Here is a 20,110-nt window from a genome sequence, read left to right as displayed (position 1 = left end):
TTTCAATAAGCAACTAGTTTCTTTGCCACTGAATAATATGTAGACTGCATAAGTTATCTTATTCAAGTGTTTATGCATGGGAAGAAAAATAGTAATTTATGTTTCAGAAGATATAAAAATGCACAGATTACCTGGGACAGCTATCTTGGTAGCCCCTTATTTAAATATGACTTTTATAGTAGGGATTTTTACACATTGAGGAAGGGACAGCGATGAAAGAGGATATTCTTTTCCTAGTTAAGTTGCATATTTTAATGTATAAACACAGGTTTAAAAAGAACGTAAGCTAACAATTCAAATACCTTTCATTATTTTATTCTGGTTCTAAGCTTGTATTTCACTCCAGAATACAGAATTGTAAAAGATTACATTTTATGGCAGAGCTGCAGCATAAAGTCATTAATATGTTCATCTTCACAAGCAGTTGCTAAATCCAGTGAGCCATCCTTTCTAGCCTAATGCTAGAAAGACACAAATTACACAAACCAAGATATCTACACATTTCAGTCTCTTTTATTAGCTCTGTAAGTTACTGCATTTTTGGAGTTTACTAGCCTTTGTGTAAGAGGACGGTAATTCATAATGTATTCTAGCTACACATGTTGCTGTTATTCCTCTTTCAGATTATTCTTTGAATACATGTGCACTTTCTACCTTTGGCAGCACCCATTGTTATACCTAATATGTTATAAGCCTGAAATAATTGCCATCTTTGATGAACAAAATAATAGTGTGTAGCCCAGTTTTGGAATGAGGCACCTCGATGTCTTTACATAATTTGGACAGACACAGAAAATCAACCTCAGAATATTTGAATCAGCAGTATACATAAGCATCCAAAAGCAAGGAACAGCTTCCACTTTTCTTACCTTATCCCTTTAAAAGGCTAGGCAGAGGCCTTCTCACCCTGGTTCTCAAACTCTTGCATTGCCTCTCAATGTCTCTGGTTTGTGTCGCATTTTGCTTCCCCTGACCTCTGCAATCCGTGAAGCTGAGGTGTTTTCAGGGCAAGCTGCCTTCTTTCTCACTGCCACTCACACTCATCCCCACACCAGTGGGCAGCTCCTTCTGCTCTGAGGTCCTTCTGGCACCCAAGTCCCACTGTTGCTCCACACCCTTGCATACTTCTCCCAGGAGACTCATGTCTGGCTGGAGGCCCATTAACCAGGCGTTCCCTATAGAGGAATGGCGGCATGTACAGGCTGTCAGGCTCAGGAGAGGGAGAGAGAGAGGGAGAGAGGAAGAGGTGCTGTGAAAGCACTAAGTGATAAAAACCTCTCTAAAATAATGTTCTGAGAGAAGCACTTCTCAATATTCCTCTCCATCTCTCTTGCTCTAACAAGGAATGCTTGTAATTGTGAATACTGAATATATTTTCAGATTAATATTTTAGATTGGTCCTTTGGTCCAAGAGACAATTTTATCTCTACTGCTACCGGAATGGAGGTTTTTTTATTGCACTTTATTAACTGCATCCCTGTGATATATTTATTTGCATGCCAGCTCACTCTTTCTCCAATTCTTTCTCCCTCCTTTTCTCTCTCTCTCTCTCTCTCTCTCTTCCCTCTCTACTGCTGCAGAGGATCAAGAGTCATCTAATCTGAAATGTTCTCAGTCTTTAGTACAGCGCAAACTGGATGATTCTTAATTAGCTTTTAAAAATGTTTTGTAGATAAAACCACATTAATCCTCTGACCCTCAGCTCATACAAAAGCATTGTGTTAATTGTCCTGAAAAATAGATAATTCCTTTGTTACAAACTCAGAGGTCTAAATTAAACAAACATAATCATCAGACATAAGGGTCTGGCACAGTCAGACTTCAAAACCTTTTACAAAAATCTATCCAGCGCTACTCTGCATAGAGAAGGAACTGCATCTCCAAATCCCCTCTATAAGGGGCTTGCTACACCTCAGCAGATATAAAACTTTGCCAGGCTCTCCCAAAGTTTGTTCTGGTGCTTCGGAAACATCAGCTCAGGGGGCTCCAGTCTGCAATCTGACTGAGAAAAGGGACCCTCTGTGTTAAAGTGTTGGCGTCCAACCCTACATGATAATGAATATACAGAGACGGGTGCTTTCAGGCACTAATAATTTACTTGCAGATTTTTTCTTGATGGTCCCTTTCCCAGAGTCTGGACCTTCCCTTCTCCTTCTTAAATAAACTTTCTTAAAAATTATATTCACACTAGCCTTTGTCTTTGTTGCAAACTCCTTTCTCACTTTATTTTGGTTCTCAAAACAAATCACATAGGTAAAATGAGTTTATACATCAATAATGGTGGCCTGGATCATCACATCATTTCCTAGTTAAAATTCTGCTTCAACTGTCATTAATGATCTTCCTGTTATTCTTGCATTTTTTTGGTAACAGATCTTATAACTGCTTGAGGAAGATAGTCAGTGTCTTTTTCCACACTTTTCAAATGGGAAATTCAGGTACAGAATACAATCCAGGCCATTATCCACATATTTATATTCTGTTTATACATATCTTCTGAAAGCTAAACCAATGCTAGCTGGATTAAACATCCCAAATTTTTCTACACTTTCGCTATTTCCCTTGTGATAACCCAGAGACATCAGACAATGCAAGTGATGTCTAGGAAGAAAATGATTTTGCTAAAATCATAAAGCCTTATCTAGTGTTCAAAAATCCCTTGGTTCTGACCTCAGTGGCAAATATTTTAAGGTCACCACACTTAAATACGTCCCTGAACAGTTCTGATGCAGATCTACTCATCCCAGATCAGGGAGCATGATCTGACTTCCAGTGTGTTGTGTTGGTGTATGCATGCTCCCAACAGAGTTGGAAGCCCCTACAAAGGAGCATTGGAGCCACTCCATAAATAAAAGAACTAGCTTGCAGTGGTTGCACACATATTCTTTGGATGCATCTATCACACAATCACAGAATTATTTGGGCTGTGAAAGACCTTTAAGATTATTGAGTCCGACTACTAATATAACACTGCCAAGACACACTAAACTGTATCCCTACACATTTGAAAATCTTTTAAATACCTTCGGAGCTGGTGACTGAACCATTTGCCTGGGCAGTTAGCTGCAGTGTTTGACCACCCTTTCGGTGAAGAAATTTTTCACAATATCTAATCAAAATCTCCCCTAAACAACGTGAGTCCATTCCCTCCTATCCTACTGCTTGCTAACTGGGAGAAGAGATCAACACCCACCTCACTGCAACCTCCTTTCAGGTTGCTGTAGAGAGCAATGAGGTCCTACCTTGAGCCTCCTCTTCTCCAAGTTAAACAACCTCAGCCACTCCTCATAAGATTTGTGGTCCAGACCCTTCACCAGCTCTGTCTCTCTTCTCTGGATGCACTCCAGTACCTCAATGACTTTCTTGAAGTAAGGGGCCCAAAACTGAAAAGAGGTTTTAAGGTATGGTCTCAGCAATGCCAAGTACAGAGGGATGATCTCTTCCCTAGTCTTGCTGGGCACACTATTGCCAGTGCAGGTCAGGATACCATCAGCCTTCTTGGCCAGCCGGACACACTGCTGGCTTACCTTCACCTGGCTGTCAACCAACATCCCCACGTACTTTACTGCCAGTTGGTTTTCCAGCCATTCTTCCAACAGCCTGTAGCACTGCATGGGGCTGTTGTGACCCAGGTGCAGGACCTGTCACTTGGCCTTGTTGAACCTCATACAATTGGCCTCAGCCATCAATTCAGTCTGCTCAAATCCCTCTCCAGAAGTTTCCTACCCTCCAGTAAATCAATACTCCTGCCCAACTTGGTATTGTCCAAAAAGTTGACTGAGGGGCACTTGATCCTTTCATCCAGATCATTGACAACAATATTAATATGGTAAAGACATATCTATGACGCATGATACCATGTCATATGTTTCACACCAGACAGTGTTAGCAGAGGAGGGCAGTGGTGATGTCTCTCTTTAGATCCCACAGTAAATCTTTGCCTCCAGAATAGGGAAAGTCTCTGGGGGCTTAAAATTACAGACACAGAGGTACATTTTAATTATGGTACTGTAACAACCAAGTGAAGTCTCTCTGCAGTCATGAAAAAGCAAACTAAAATTTTATTTTGGACATAAAAATTGAAAACAATATCTTAAGACTACCACAAAACTGGGATAACCAGGTTATTCTCACTACTCTGTTGCCCAGTGAGATCAAGACAGCAAGAGTATGTCTTTAAGTCTGTCTTCTTGGAGGAAGAATATTAGTAATAGGTAGAGCAGAGTGGAGGTGACCAGAAAAGAAGCAAACATAACTGACCATGTACCAGCAAATTTTTGCATGGGTTGATCACAGATGCATTTTCTTGAAAGGACAGTCCTTGTAATTTGAAAACAAACCCACAATGATTTAGTAGGAAATGGAGGGCAAAGACCATTTTATACACCAATCTTCTTTGTTATTGTCCTCTACACAGGCAGGAAGAGAAAAGCCTTCGATCATTTTTAAATTCCAGGTCTGAACAGCAATTTAAAAAATGCATTTAATTTTGTGACTGCCTTGTCTCAGGTTCTACCCTTTCAGTCTTGATATTAAGCCTTCCACTACAATAAAAGAACCACTACTGACACCTGGTGGCAAATTATCTTTTTCTTTCAATCCTTATGCCTGAGGGGGTTTTTTTGTTTTGTTTTGGTTTTTTTTTTGTTTTGTTTTTTGTTTGTTTGTTTGTTTGTTTGTTGTTGTTGTTGTTGTTTGCTTTCAACTATGGCTATTTAAAAAGAGTTTGCTGAAGTAATGATGAGCCTACTACTTACCTCCCCATGCTGCTTATCCTACTGCTTTCATGGCTAGAAATATGTTAGAATGTCATCTAAATGTAACACTATTCTCAGAAGAATAATTTTGGAATGTAAATACTTTCAGTACAGCCAGAGAAGTAAAAATTAATTAAAATATACCTTATGACAAAAATTATAATCAGGGAAAGAAATGTGTTTGGCTAACCCACTGCTCTGGAGAAGTAGATGCATGCCACACCTCCTGAAAAGCTTTGGGCTGATCTAACTTCAATAGATTGAATGTTTCATTGGGGATACAGTGTTGATCCTAGGTTTTTCCTGATGAGCAAATGGGCTGTAGAAAGACACTTGTAGGAAGACATCTCTCGAGAACAGGGTTTGAAACTCCTCACTTTACCCTGCCCACTGCCAGGAGTGTGTTTCCAGCTGAGTGTCTGACAACGTTAAGCAGCCCAGCTTGGGCACTGTGATGTGTCTCATGTTCCCTTGTGTGAGAGAAGCCACATGACAGATGTCAGCAGATGGGAGGATGATGTGAGTTTCAGAGGAGGCCACAATGTAAGATCTGCAACAACCAGTGAGATAAAGACTCTGTCACAATTTAGATTGCTTACAAGGAAAAAAAGGAATTGTGAAATCAGAACAAGAGAACCTAAGATATTTTGAAAGTGGTTGGTCACATCCACAAAATGAAACATGTTTATTCAAAAAATTTCTTTTTTATTAAACAAATTCTGAGGAAAAGGTAAAAACTGAGTCACTTAGGAACTGGAGTGCATGTGCTATGACACATTTTGGATTGACCAGATGTGTTTTCAGAATGGCTGCTACAGCAAGCAGAAAGTAGGAGCTTTGTGTGATAGAGCCCTGTCTGACTCTTTTTTTGCCTTTTTATTTTTAATGACAAGAAGACACTGTATTGAGTTGACCCTGGCCAGCTGCTAAACTCCCAAAGAGCCACTCATTCACTCCTCTCTTATCAACATGAAGGGGGGAACAGGAAGAGCAAAAATGAGAAACTCATGGGTTGAGAAAAAGACAGATTAATAAATAAAATAAAGAGGACAAAAACAAATTATGTAATCTCTCACCACCTTGCCAAGCAGACCAATGCCCAAATAGTTGAAGCCGAGGACGCCCTTTCCCTGTTCTTCCTCTATTCTCAATTGTTATTGCTGAGCAAGGCATTACATGGTAGGGAGTACACCTCTGTATTTGGTGTATTCCCTACCATATAGTCCCTGTAATTTGGTTCAGATGTTCCAGCTGTGTCCTCTCCCAACCTTTTTCCAGCTCCCAGTATGCACAGACAGAGTGGGAAAAAGCAAAAGCTCTGATGCTGTGCAAGCACTTTTTGGCAATAGCTAAAACTCAAGTTTGCTAACAAATATAACAAATGTCTGAGTAACAAATCTAAACCACAGCATCATACAGGCTGCTATGAAGGAAATTAACTTCTCCCTCCCAGGTGAACCCAGAAGAGGAACCTACAGTTTGCATTTATCTGCAGCTAAATTTAGAAAGATTAGGAGAAGAGACAAATGTAAAAATTAAGCAACAGAAATAATAGGCAAAGAGTTGCTTTGTGATTCCTCATGCAGACGAATGTATAAGAGCAATAACTAAGGAAACACCATGTGTTATGAGTTCAGAGCTGTTTTAGAAACAAACCACATTAAAGCACACACACACAAAACAAAGGAGAAACTTAAGAACCTTAGAACTTCTCTAAGTTATTTCTTACCAGTATTCTTTTGACAGTTTTCTCTACTAGACTGCTTATCCATCTATACATTTCTGCAGAGGTTTGGCTTGTTGTGTTTATACAACTTTTGGCAAAGACCCTGGCTCTGATTTCATCTTAATTATGGTTCCAGTAGATAATATCATTATGTGAATCAATGTCCATACACAAAACCTGTAAAAGCCACCTAATTTTCCCAGATGGATGACTGGAACTTCAGGTTTCATCTTCTCTACTACAGGCCAATCCATTCCTGACTAATAACTTGCTCATGACCCTACTCTGCATGTCAGGCCCATTCTGTTTTTTCCCTTCCTACTGCTCTTCTCTGGCATCCTATTCATAATTCACTTGCAGTTTCCTGACATTTTTTCATTAGCAGGTGCTTTTGCTTTCACAAACTATGCAAGCAGCCACTGGTAGTATTTACTAACCCACAGAAATGCTGGATTAGGATTCCTGCACAGTTACCAGCAAGTGATGTAATCTATTTTTTTTCTCTTACACAAATAGGGTTTAGGGGCAACTCTTAACTTTGATAACAATTTCCTGTTCATGTAGCCTTGTACAACAAAATCACAGAAAGAGGAGATGGAAATGACCTACTAGGTCATCTAATCCTTCCTTCTGGCAATGCAGGATAATTCCTTACAGAATATCTTCAAGTGCTTTAACCAGTTTAGTTCTAAATGTCTGAAGTAACTAGGCTTCCATCAATTCCCACAGAAGATTATTCTACAACCTCATAGATCTCACAGTTAAGAAGTATTTCATTCCAGTCTGCCTAAATTTTCCCCTGCTTAATTTTATCCCATTACTCAGAGTTATGTTCTCTTGTGACACCCAAATATAGTCTTTCTAACCTCAGGGCCCAGCTCCCTACTGTCTCATGTTATCTCGGCACTTACATTTACATCTTGAAGGTAGCTTTATAACAGACAAGGTGAATGGAAAATTGAGGTTGATACTTTTTCATGCAGACATGAAATTATCAACCTTGTAACAGGGGACACTGACCATGGCCACACATCACCTGTCTATAAAGCACTGAAGAGACTGGAAGTTGCATGTAAAATTGGAGGAAGAACAAAACAAAAAAGTCACTTGAATTATTTACAAAGTAAAGAATTTTTATTTTTTTCACATAGAAGAATAAATTATTCAAGTCATCCGTTCAAAAAGAGGAGACTTGGTTATTGTGGATGCTAAGTACCTTTGCAGAAAAAAAAATGGATTCTGGCTCTTCTGGCTACAATAGCTCTCTTAACATAGTAGGGACAGTTAAACAAGAATGAATGACTGGGAGCTGAAGCTAACTGAATCCTGACTGAAAATGAGGTACATGTTCTTAACACTAAGAGTGATAAACTACCACAGCACAGGGTGGATATTGCTTTCCCTGGTGTCTGCAGAAGATGATTGTTTACCTAATGAAAAATACACACCAGCTGAAAAGGTGCCTAGCTGAAATATAGGAGTCTCTGACAACAAAATGTCAGACTAGAGAGCCTGATGGGGTGTTCTAGCCTTGAGCATTACAGAGGTATACCCTCAGAGACATACATAATAAGCTAAAAGAGAATGTAGTGAAGAGTCAATGCAGGAATGCAGCTGGAGACACCTGCCTTGCAGGTTCTTTGGAAAAACAGAAATTCCTTTCTGCATTACTTTTATAAACCTTTTTAAGCTGAGCACATGACTGGTAGTCATCCTCTAAGTATTTAGTCTTCCATGGAAAACAGAAAAGCCTGCTTTCCTAATTGACATTTCCAGAATCCTCAAGAAAGATATGGCTATTTAGTAAAAATCAAATTGTATCCCCCCCTAACAGATAAAAACAGAATAAAAACAGGTTCACAGTGAGGGAGATGGGAAAAATCTGTCAGAATAGAGATGCAAGCACAGCAGAAAGGTAATTACCATGATCTCCATGTGACTTGCTAAGACAAAAGGCAGTTCAAGCATGTCCTACACCAAGATTTCAAAGCACTTAGTGGACTTTGAATTCTATGTTCCATCATCATCAATGATTGACAACATGATTTCAAAGCATGCCTAAAGATGCAGCATGTATATCCTGGTGGATATACAAATATGTCACAGAAGGCCATTGATTTTCTGTGAGAACTGAACTCCTAAACACCTCTTCTGCTTTTATAAAAAGTACAGAGGCTGCAAAGTCACCATGGTGTTTCTGTGCCCCCATTACCTATTGAAAGATTTTTTCAACTGGGAATAGTAACATTAATCTATACCAGAAAAAACCAAAGACTTGTGCCATTCCAGGACATGGTTAGCTTTCAGTGTTCAAAAGATAGAAATTACATGAAATGCAAAGAGAGAAAGAGTTAGAAAAAAGTTTTTCCTGCCTTCCCCTTGTCTCTCCTTCACCTCACAATAAGAAGTGACTCAGTCTTAAGATTGACTCTCCATTGCAATTGATGTGGTGACTCTTAGGTGGAAGACTCATCTCCAGTTTACTTTATTAGGAATTAGCTTTAGTGGAAATTGATCCTTTCCCATCCTTGCCCACTGCCATGTGAAAAAGGGAGATTTTCTTAAACCCTTAACATTTGATTAGTCTGTCTGCATCCCAGGAAAACTGAGACTCTTGTACCCAACCAGCCTGTCAGTGTCCTGTTATGGGGACTCTTCACTGAGCATGTCACCAGATCAGAGGGTGCTTGGACTGACTTGTTCAGGGTCACATGCCAAACAGAGAGACCCCCCTCCTGGATCTCCACATCCTTATCTCTGCCAGTGACTGCTAGCACCCATTAAGGACTCACATTAACAGTTCACAGAATAGCACTCTATTAATAAAATTGTGACAGGTTTAGGTTGAAGGGTTGCCAGTGATAGTGTCTGACTGCAAAAATGTATTCAAAGCAATGTATGAAGGAGATGACCATTCAGCATGAATTGAATACAGCTCCTACCCAATATGTGTCCCTGTGGGGGAGAAGAGAGGTTCAGGCCATCAACTGAGCCCAGAAGTTATGATGGAGTCTTCCCTGATTCTTAATTTACTTTTGTATATTTATGTACATTCAGGCAGAGCTCGAGTGAGTTTAGTCACACATCTATACCTTTACTCAGTGAGGGGTGGTCATACCTTGGTAGTGGGTATCTCAGTATAGTATCTGAGATAATCTTGGGATTGGGACAAGGAGAGGGACTTAACAGCAAGTCTTCCTCCTTAATCTCACTTGGTTTTCAGCTCTTATGTGGCTTATCCATTAAAAAGTACCATTGAGCTCCCTCCTGTGTAAGGGTTTTGACAGAATCTGGCTGCAGTCTCCACTCCACCCTCTGTTTTGTCTCCCTCAGATTGTATTGTGTGAGGGAGGTTGGGTATGTTGACCACATTCTATCCAGAGAGTAACAACAGTATTTTTCCCTGTAGTTTCCAGATTGGAAATATTTTTATTTTCTTTCCGTCCCCAACACACCCTACACTTTTCAGCGGCTCTTGTGCCGAGTATCAGGAGTTGAATTCTTCCAAGTCAATGCTGAGTATTGCTCCATCCAGATCTAATTGTTTTGTGTTTGTTCTTTTCCATCTTGGACTAAACAAAGAATTAGAAATGTCCTCCCAAAAGGGAGGAGGCTTGGGTTTGCATTACCACTCACTTTTTGATGAGTTGGCCAGAGAACTTTCCTTGAGCAAAGCAGAGGAGTAATTTAGTGTCTGACAGGCAACCTCTTCTGACACTGTACTGTCAATCTCATAAAGAACTTTTTGTGGAGATATGATACTAGAAATAATCAAACATAAATGTGATAAATAATCTAAAGCCCACACGCAACCAAATAAACAGTTTGCCTTTAGACTTTCAGGTATGCAGAAAGAACTACCTATGCTGTGCAAGCAGCTGGGTGGCATAGCTTTAATTAAAGAATCTAATTTTTTTTCCTCAACTCTCTTTATGCTGGTCTAGGGATTAATGTAATGTTTATTTTGCCAGTCACATACAGAAATAACAGGATTAGAATATGCCTATGCCTCAAACAATACAAAGTTAATCTCTTTAATGAAGAAAAACTGTTCTATGCCCTCAAAATAAGATGTGTATCTGAGTCAGCAGAGCTGATATTTGGGATAATTATTCTATGTTAAATGTCCATGCACAGATACATCTATCAGGCTGAAATGACATAACTACGCAGTGTTATTTTCTGGTGTTGCTAAACGGACAAGTTCATGGCTTGACTCACAGTTAGTCAGTCAGGAGGAATCTTCAAAATCTGAGATCAGGATGATTTTCTTTCTTTTCTTTTGCTTTACAGTTAAAAAGAAAAAATATTTCTCCCTTGACCTTGAAATAAAGCTTTAAAAGCTTTTACTAAGTTATGATGAGCACATATTAGATAAAGACATTCATGTCACTGAATTGAAAGTATACTTCTGTCTCTTGTGTGCCTTTCCCTTCTAAAGGTTCATAGATCAGAGGTACTTCTGACTTAAAATATAAGCCTTTACCCTTCACTTTTAGTTATGATCCTTTCAGTAAATGTTCCCAATGGTCATGCTTGTTCTCCTGACCCGTTTTCCAAGAAGCAGAGACAATTTTGTGGTTTGCTATATGTAACTCTGAGAGACTAAGTCAGATAAAGCATTATTGAATTATTAGGAAAATAGAATAGGCAAATGTTCTTTAATGGAAGCGCCATACGTAACTGTGGTTAGAAAAGCATTGATTTTTAGCTTGATTGCAGTATGTTCTGCATGAAGTTGCTTTCTCATAGATTCTGCCTTACTTAAGGAGTGTAATTAGAGTATTGTGTCACCTATAAAGATGAATGGATGGACATTTCTTTATTTAAGATTTCCCTTCTCACAGAGTGAGAATGTTGACAGCATCTGTGTTCAGAGATAAGAAAATATCTTCTTCCTAGAGATAATGCCTTTAGATGCCCTCCGTACATCTATCTATCCAACAGACAGAAAGAAATGAAAATGTGTTGAAGAGTACCTAAAGAGATATCACAAGGATGCACAGCATACATGCACTTAACAAAGCCAATTCTAACACAAAATTCTCTTCTGAATCATTCAAACAGTATTGGTGCTGAGCTTTATTAAGAAAAATTTAAGTGCATCTCCCAGCTCTTTCAAGGAAAGATAAAAAATGCTAAAGAAATTTCTCATCTCTTATAATATTTATACTAATTCAAATGAACCATTATTACAGGGAAATATCTGACTCCTAAGTTTTAGGAAGTAATGTTATTACTCACATTTGCTATATAAAAAACTGCTACCTTTTCTCAAAAGAACTGCAGTTTCTGTAATTAGCCATGCTTGCAGCTTCCTGTGTGTGAATGACTGCAATCTCATATCATGCTCCTGAGTTTTGCTTTTTTAAACCATGCCTGATGAACACCTTTTTAGGCTGTTAAAGACCTTTAAGCTTATTGAGTCCAACCCTAAACCCATCACTGCCATGTCCACCACTAAACCATTCCTCCAAATGAACACACATACACATGAAATACCCCCAGGGATGATGACTCAACCATTTCCCTGGGCAGCCTCTTCCAATGCTTGAGCATCCTTTTGCAAAGAAATTTTCCTTAATATCCAATCTAAACCTCCTCTGGCACAACTTGAAGCCATTTCTTCTTGTCCTACTGCTAATTACCTCGGAGAAAAAACTAATCCCCATCTTGCTACAACCTCCTTTCAAGTAATTGTGAGTGTGATAAGGCACCCCCAGAGCCTCCTTTTCTCAAGGTTAAACAAGCCCAGTTCCCTCAGCTGCTCCTCACAGGGCTTGTAGTTCAGACCCTTCACCAGCTCCATTGCCATTCTTTGGACTCATCCTAGTTCCCCAGTGATTTTTAAGAAGTGAAGGGTCCAAAACTGAAGAAAGGATTCGAGGTGCAGCCTCACCTGTATCGAGTACAGGGAGATGATCCCTAGTCCGTCTGGCCACAGGATTTCTGATACAAACCAAGATACTGTTCATGCATGAACATGTATTTAACATGAACAAGTTTCTACCTGCTCTGCAGTACAAGAGACTCAATTCATTCCAGGAATTACAAAGTAGAAAGGAGAAGTCACCAATTAGTGGAACCATGAACCACTATTATACTTGAAATTGGCCATTCCCGAAGTGCAGGCTTTTTCTTACTGCAGCTGAATCACTTGTCTGCTCACATCCCTCCTCTACTTGCTTTATTTTTTGCTCTATTGAGCTAACCCTTTTAATGATCTTGGGAAATCTGTTTGAGATAACACTTAGTATTTCATCCATGTGCATTGCCAAAACACTTTCTGTAAAGCTCCGGGGCTTTAGGTTGCTATCTGCTTCTGATGCTCTGGTGCCCAGGGCTTGCAGGCACTCATTGGCTGCACAGAATATAGAGCTACCTTGCAAATGGTGGTGTGAGGAGACACTGCAGAGACAAAACAGCACCTCCAAGGGCTGGTGATCAGAAAGGACTTGGAGACATGAAAGAAATTTAGAAACTATCAAAAAGCCTGCTACTCTGAGTGGAGAGGAAATACAGACAATGCTGAGGTGAAAAGATACCCTTTTCAGAGAATGGATGGAAAGTTTTTCATGTTTTTCCTGCTTCAGTGGAAAATTATCTGTCTATATTTAAGAGTACTATGACCAATTTTCCGTTGTAATCAACAACAGAGGAATTTTAGTTAGCTAATTCCTTTTTCTACATTATTCAAGCATCTTTACATACCACAACAGTTATCAGTTAATTTTTAAATTTCTATCTCATACTCCAGTTTCATATTGCTTGAGGAAATTTGATTTTAACACCCAGAAGCTCTGCATCTGCCCATTTTACTCAGCTATAATAATATTATCAGCAGTTTCCTTTTTGTTTCCTTTTTTTTGTTTTTTTTTTTTTTTTGCACACAAAAATCTCTGCAGGCAAAAGATAGAAATGCAAAACCTGTAGTCTGGGATTCAAGGCTTATTGGCCTCTGCCACTGAATTTCCCTGTCATTCCCATTATTCTCAAAGCAAGATAGTTCTGGTCAGAGAGTTTATTGTTGTCATGTAATGGGTCAGGAACAGCTCTGAAACAGTAGTGGCACTGTACCTTGCTTTCCTTTGTGCACAGCTTCAGCCTCGTTGGTGAAATGAGATGCCTTTCTCATGCCCCCCAAGAAATGTAATTTTGGAAAGGCAAGAGTTTTTGCCAGAAGTTGTCACAGAGCATATGGCAATACCATGCTCACTGATCAAGACAGGGAAATCAAGTGTTGGTCCAAACACAGAACTTTGCATGTGGGACAAATGTTGATATTTCTAAATATGTCTTTTATGCTGTCAAATTTTAGGGGTTCGGTAATTTTTAAAATTTTTATCATAAAATGGAGACATTACACCAGAAATATGTAATTACTCTGATATAACACCCCTATATGTGGACAAGTGCTGTTTCAGAAACAACTGAAATCAAAATTTTAAAATACTCTGAAAAGCTTTTAGATGTGGTAAGGTAAAAATTACCTCAGTAATGCCATGTAATTAGTGAAAAATTATCAAAAATAATGTAAGTTAAAAAGCAACTTAGTAAGAAATTCTTAAAGGCACTTCAGGAATGAACACTTCCCAGAATTGTTGGTATATTAGTTGAAATCAATACTATATTGTGGAAAATAGTTTTAAGAACTCCAAGTAAATGAAAAAAAATGTTAATCCACAATATATTTTAATAGAAGGTTTGACAATTTTTGTTTAATTACTATATGCTCAACAGCAGTTCATTTTGAAAAATGCTCAGCTATCTGGGGTGTGTTCCTCTTTCACCACTGTAAATCACATTAGCTGCAAATTGTGCCACTTAATAGATTGTTTCTAAATTCTGGTACATCTGCTAGCATGGGAGCAGACAGTAGTGAGACTGGTCTCTGAGCGACTTTAATTATGTTTTCCATTCACATGATGGAAGTTCTCAGCCATCAGATGCCATCTGCTATCATTTTTATTTCCAGTCATGTGAATGCTTGCTCAGGGCAGCAAAGGGAACCTTGGCTGTCATACTTGTAAGATGCAATGTCATGAAAACTCTGCTATTGCATTGTACTTGCAAAGCCAGAACCAAGCTCCCGAAGCATGCACTCGATTGACTGTGCTTTGGTTGGTAATAACAGCCAGGAGGTTTTGGTTTTATTTCTGAAAAACCAACAAAGTTTTGACTTCAAAGCACTGGAAAATGCTATTTTTATTTTCAACACATTTTTTTTTCTGAATCTTGAAGTTTATGTTCATTTTTCTGCCATCTTCTCTTTTTATTCTCTGACTTTTAATCACAAAATGAATTTAATACCTATGACAAAATAAATAGAATCAAGAAATGAGGCAAGATTTGTGTGAGTCTCCCTAGGAGCATTCTTCTTGGAGAGCTATGGTCACATTGTGTGAGGCATTTTCATCACACCACCTATTTTCTGGGGTGTGTGTAGACCTAGACCGTGAGCCAGTCAGTGGGGTTTGATTTAGTCCATTCTAGTGTGTGATCATCAGGTAGAAAACAGAAATTGAAAGTGTTAACTGAGGTTTCGGGTGAGAATTCCTCCTCCAGTAACTGCTTAATATTTTAATTTTTTCTTTCCTTTTTCATTCAATGAATCATATCTTCCAGAGGCATCTGGTAATTCACCAGGGTCTTGGTGCTTAGTCCAGATCAGCAGCAGAATCTACTGGGTTACAGCATGTTTGATTAGGATATTAGCTACCATTCAGCATGGACACTGTGGTTCCCACTGATGTTGAAATTAGTTTTTGTTTGCAAATTTGATATCACCAATATGTTCCTTTATAAGCTTCCAAATAGAAAAGTTGTTTTAAGTACAACATATACAAGAAATTTTTCTAATTAGAAGGGTTTTAGCTGCTATTTTTACATGGTGTGTCATTATCCGAGCTATCAATATACTGTCTGAAATGCTCATTTATCTGAATAATACTTTAAGGATTTTTTAATACCTTTAGGTATGTTTGAGTGACAGATTTCTAGGAAAAAAGACAAAGAGGAGCCTTTCAAGAGAGTACAATTTGAGATCCATTAATTTCCCAGAACTTCCTTTTAGTTATCAAAATTATAGGTTGCATGGAGCAGATCTCCTGTTCTGAAATGTACAATGTACAGTGTATTATAAATCCATTGTTAAAAAGGTGTAAAAGTTTTGTGAACCCCAGATCTGGAATTCAATTCATAGCAGTGTTTGAAATATTCCATTTTGGAAGTTTGTTTAAGCTCAAACAACCAAATTCTGTACCAGAGCACTGGGGCATCCTTGTCTAATAGCTTATTACCAACCTCCTAGGGACTCACTGCCATGAAAGGCACTATATAAGCTTAGAGGGAGTTTTTTTCTTGCCCCATGTGTAGTTTAGATGTCATTTGTAGTTACTGTATACTGGTAGTTTACTTCAAACGAATGCTGATCGAGGCCTGAGGAAAAGATCGAGCTATGTGCTAAAAAGAGGCAAAATAAAATAAAATAATATACAGCTTTGTTGTTCGAGTGAGATATATCTGTGCTGGCTGCCAAATGCTCTTCCTACTTTGAATTCAAAACTGATCATTTTAGCCTGTAGAGATAAGAACAAAGATCATATTTGTTTAAATATTTGGTGGGGTTTAATAAAATATTTTTTTAAGTATTACTGTACTTTAGTTTTTCACAAGAGTCAATAAAAGAAAAACACGTTCATTCACCTGAGGAGAGCTTGTACAAGCATGCTTACTTTTTGAGAACACAGACCAGAATACAATTGTCTTCAAATACCTCCAGAGAATAATTGTAAAAAGAAAAGGGTGCTTCACAGTGTTCCACAGATGATCAATTATTTCATCAGCTTAGCCTTTTAAAGTCTGTTGCAGATTTTTTTCAAGAAAAGGAAATGGATAGGATTGTCAAAGGTACCAAAAGCTTTGAATTGCACAGTATTTGTGTGGTTTACAGGAGCCCTTTAAGAAGACCTAAATACAAAATGTGTCTTCACATGTGTCTTCATGTGCCTTCAAAATTTTATTAAGAAATTGGGTTTTTTTGGAAATTCCTCCTCTTAACTAACATGAAAAAAATACCCACCAAGAAGCAAGAGAACATATTGCTGTTGTTTTTAAGAAAAATACATAATGAATATTAAAATCTGATTTTATATAATCTATGTTCCCAACAACACTCTCATAGCTTAAAAGTGAAACTCTAGACCTGTGCAACGTAAAAATGAATGAGACAAATTTCTCACTGTCTCAAATTGCACCAGTATCACTCATTGGCCGAGTAATTTTTGGTGTAGTTTTCCATTGAGTTGATAAGCTAATGTGTTAATTGTGCCTCATAGCAGGTAACCATATTTAGGGCTTCAGAAGTCCTGATCAGCTTTCCTTCTTTCTCCAAGATCTAACAGTTGTCCATTTCTTTGCAACTTGGTGATTAATTTCAATGAAGTGTGTAGATGTAAATGCTATACACCTTCAAAGGTACTTCCATGGTTCAAGGTCCTACCCAACCTCCTCTGGACAATTTTCTGTAAGTCACTCCAGCCTAGCTGGATAAATACAGCTTTAGAAATCAAATGTGAGACCTTGGCTTGAAAAGAATATCCTAACACTATTTCATATTAATATGTGCTTTTGGAACCAAATATTGGTAATTTTTCTGCACTTTAAAAACAAAAAAAATAATACCCAACGCCCCCAAATTAGAAGATTTTCTTACTGGAAAAATGGTCCAGCTATTTACTATATTAACTACATGTTATATATTTCAGATGATGGGAAAACATATTGATACTTTCAAAATAAATTATGGGTTTAAAATATATGAAAGTATGTTGCCCTAATAAATGGCAACTTATATGAAAAAAGGAAATAAATAACTTGAAGGCTTTATTTACATTCAGTCTGTTATTGTAAATGATGCTGTCAATTTATTTATTTTTTTATAACCTCCAGCAATGGAAGATTATTGTGATAAATGATTCATATCATTGCAATATATACCTTTCAAAATTTCCATATCTGGCAACTAATAGACACTTCTTGAAGGGTTCAATAGGCTCCTTAGCCAGATAACATGGCTGGAAGCTGCTTCATGATTAATTTCTTCTAAATGTGGTAATTATCATACTTTGAAGTAATGCCTGGAGAACATGCTTTCTCAGAGAGTTAGTGGAAGCAGAGGATTAACCTAGAAATATTTCAGTTCAGAGCAACATATCACCCAAGTAGAAATATATTTTCTTCCAAATTTTTCAAGATTATCAGACTACTTGGCAGTCATTTGCATTACCTTATCTCATATCAACTTCTCCACAGCAATTTAGAAAGCAACAGAAAAAGAAGCAACTTTGTATGATTAACAGTAATAGGATAGTCTTGGATTTGTAAGCAATTTAATTTGACAGTTTCTGCCCTGAAGCATTTCTTATATTAGTGTTTAAGAGCACAATTCATTTATCATTCATATATGTTGTGGACATAAGAATTATCCTGCCTATATTCCAGAAACAGTATAGTTAATTAGAGATGACATTAATTTCCATGTAACCATCCGGGGGAGTACCTTCTACCACTCCTCTATGCATGCCTTTGCTCCTATCTCACAAGATCCCCACAAGTAATTTCTTGGTTATACAGGTGAGACTTGTAAAAAAGGTGTGTGAAGCACCAAGAACATTTCTAAAAATGGGTGATTTTCTACCCAGCTAAGAGCCCTGAGGTAGAATAGCACCAGCAATTATAATGGAGAGAGAAGCTATCTCTGCAAATTTCTGCGCATTTATATCACCCCAGTAAAGATTCCAAATGTCTCAGAAATCAGAAAAAAAAAGTCTTGCAAAAAGGTTGCACAAAAATCCTACCTTAAGTGAGACTGAACAGCCTAATTAAGTCTTTCTGGTAATTTGCTTGGCCATGCTGCATTTTGATTCAGCTAAGTAATTTCAGTTTTATTCAAGTCAACCAGGGATGAATTTTGCCTGCTCTTACATGGACCATATGTAGGGCTGAGTTCCTCTAAATTCAAAAGGTGTTAAGTGGAAAATCTTCTAAAGTAGGTCTCAGTTGTGTGATTGCCAACAGCTGCAGGGAGAATGCCTTTCATTACATCTCTCTTCTTGGGCTGCTAGCAACATCCTCCCTTGTGTTCCTGCAGCCTGACCAAATGCACATGGTGAGCACCCATAGCTCAGCCACTGCATGTAAGCTATGATAACTCAGCCATACATCAAACCCCACAGATTACCACACCAAAATTAAACAAGAGTGTTTATGGTCACACAGGCTTTCCCATATTTACCCTTAGGGTAAAATTAGTGCCATTGTTCCATGGAACAATCACAAGTGGAATGAATCACTGTATCATAGTGATGCACTTTATTTAGCAAATAAGCTGTTTCACCTCTAAAGCATACACTGCAGTTTTCTGTCTACCTTTACCCTTACTGTGTTTTTATGCATATGTGTTTGGGTTTTTTTCTCTTACAGATAAAAAAGAAGCTGCTGTACCCAAAGAACTCAAAAGTAAGGAACTACTATCTCTTTTATATGCCATGCAGTTTCAAAAGTGTGTTTCACTAATCAAAAAATATTAGTTATTGAGTTGTTGAAAATACAAAAAAGGAAGTAGCTACACCATTTATAATTGAAAAATGACATGTTTAGACTTCAGCTGCCTCCTACTTTCTTAATCCGTTCTTATCCTACTTCTAACTGCACACTCCTCTTTGTGACTGACAGCTTTGCCTTCCCCTCTTTCCTATCACTGTCTTCAAAAAAAAGGTTTCATAGGGGAGGAAATTGAGGTCTCAGCTGAATGCAATCTCAGTGGCAGCAATTTTCATAAATAGGTTGGGAAGGCTCAGAGTCGAACATGCTGAGAAATACCAAATTTATCTTCACAAACGCAAAACAAGGGCCCTGCCTGTCTAGGTACCTCTGGATCCAACAGTAAAACTTCTGCAGCTGAACAGAGATGGGGATTGTGCTCTTTTGAAAAATTAGCCAAGAAATGCTCTGAGAACTTTGTATCATTTAAAAGGGAAGGGCTATGTCTTCTTTTTCTGCAAATTTGCAAGTGTCAATGCCTCAACACAGTAAGGACAGTAAGAAAGTATCTTTGGTAAGACTTCATCTGCTCCGCATTCTGTTCTGAAAGTACAGTACATAAGGAAAATAAGGAAAAATATGAGGCTTTGAAATCTGATTCAAATTCACAATTAAATAGTACACGGGCTCTCATTTCCATATACGAACTTTTGTGACTTCTATGGCAGAACAGTCTTCTGCCATCCTCAGTTTTGCAGCAATTTATTAAGAGATTTCTTTTGACAATGAAAAAAGAAACCAAAAAACTTATACTTTGGGTTGTTTTGAAAATTTTGCAGAAATATCTAACAAAATATTTCAAGATTTACCCTGTCCTGTTAGTAAAATAAGAACCTGTTTTCAAGTAGGTCTTCAAGGACATATTAATTTACACACATAATTCTTCAGAGCAGCCTTCAAGTGCCTAAATAGAACATACAGGAGAGCTAGAGAGGGACTTCTCACAAGGGTATGCAATGAAAGGAAAAGAGACAATGGCTTTAAACTGAGAGTAGGTTTAGATTGGATATTAGCAATAAATTCT

At 38.0% G+C, this 20,110-nt stretch overlaps 1 protein-coding gene across 1 annotated transcript in view; it reads left to right on the top strand.

The window, feature by feature from the left end:
- The window catches only part of TRDN (triadin), a 226,517-nt gene that overhangs the window by 115,230 nt on the left and 91,177 nt on the right, over positions 1-20,110 (top strand). Inside the window, 1 exon segment of the mRNA XM_064415775.1 lies at positions 18,967-19,002. Within this exon segment, the coding sequence (XP_064271845.1) occupies positions 18,967-19,002 (36 nt within the window).

The sequence above is a fragment of the Passer domesticus genome, chromosome 3, assembly GCF_036417665.1.
Source record: "Passer domesticus isolate bPasDom1 chromosome 3, bPasDom1.hap1, whole genome shotgun sequence".
Taxonomy (NCBI): Eukaryota; Metazoa; Chordata; class Aves; order Passeriformes; family Passeridae; genus Passer; species Passer domesticus.
This window is presented reverse-complemented; position numbering and strand designations above follow the sequence as displayed.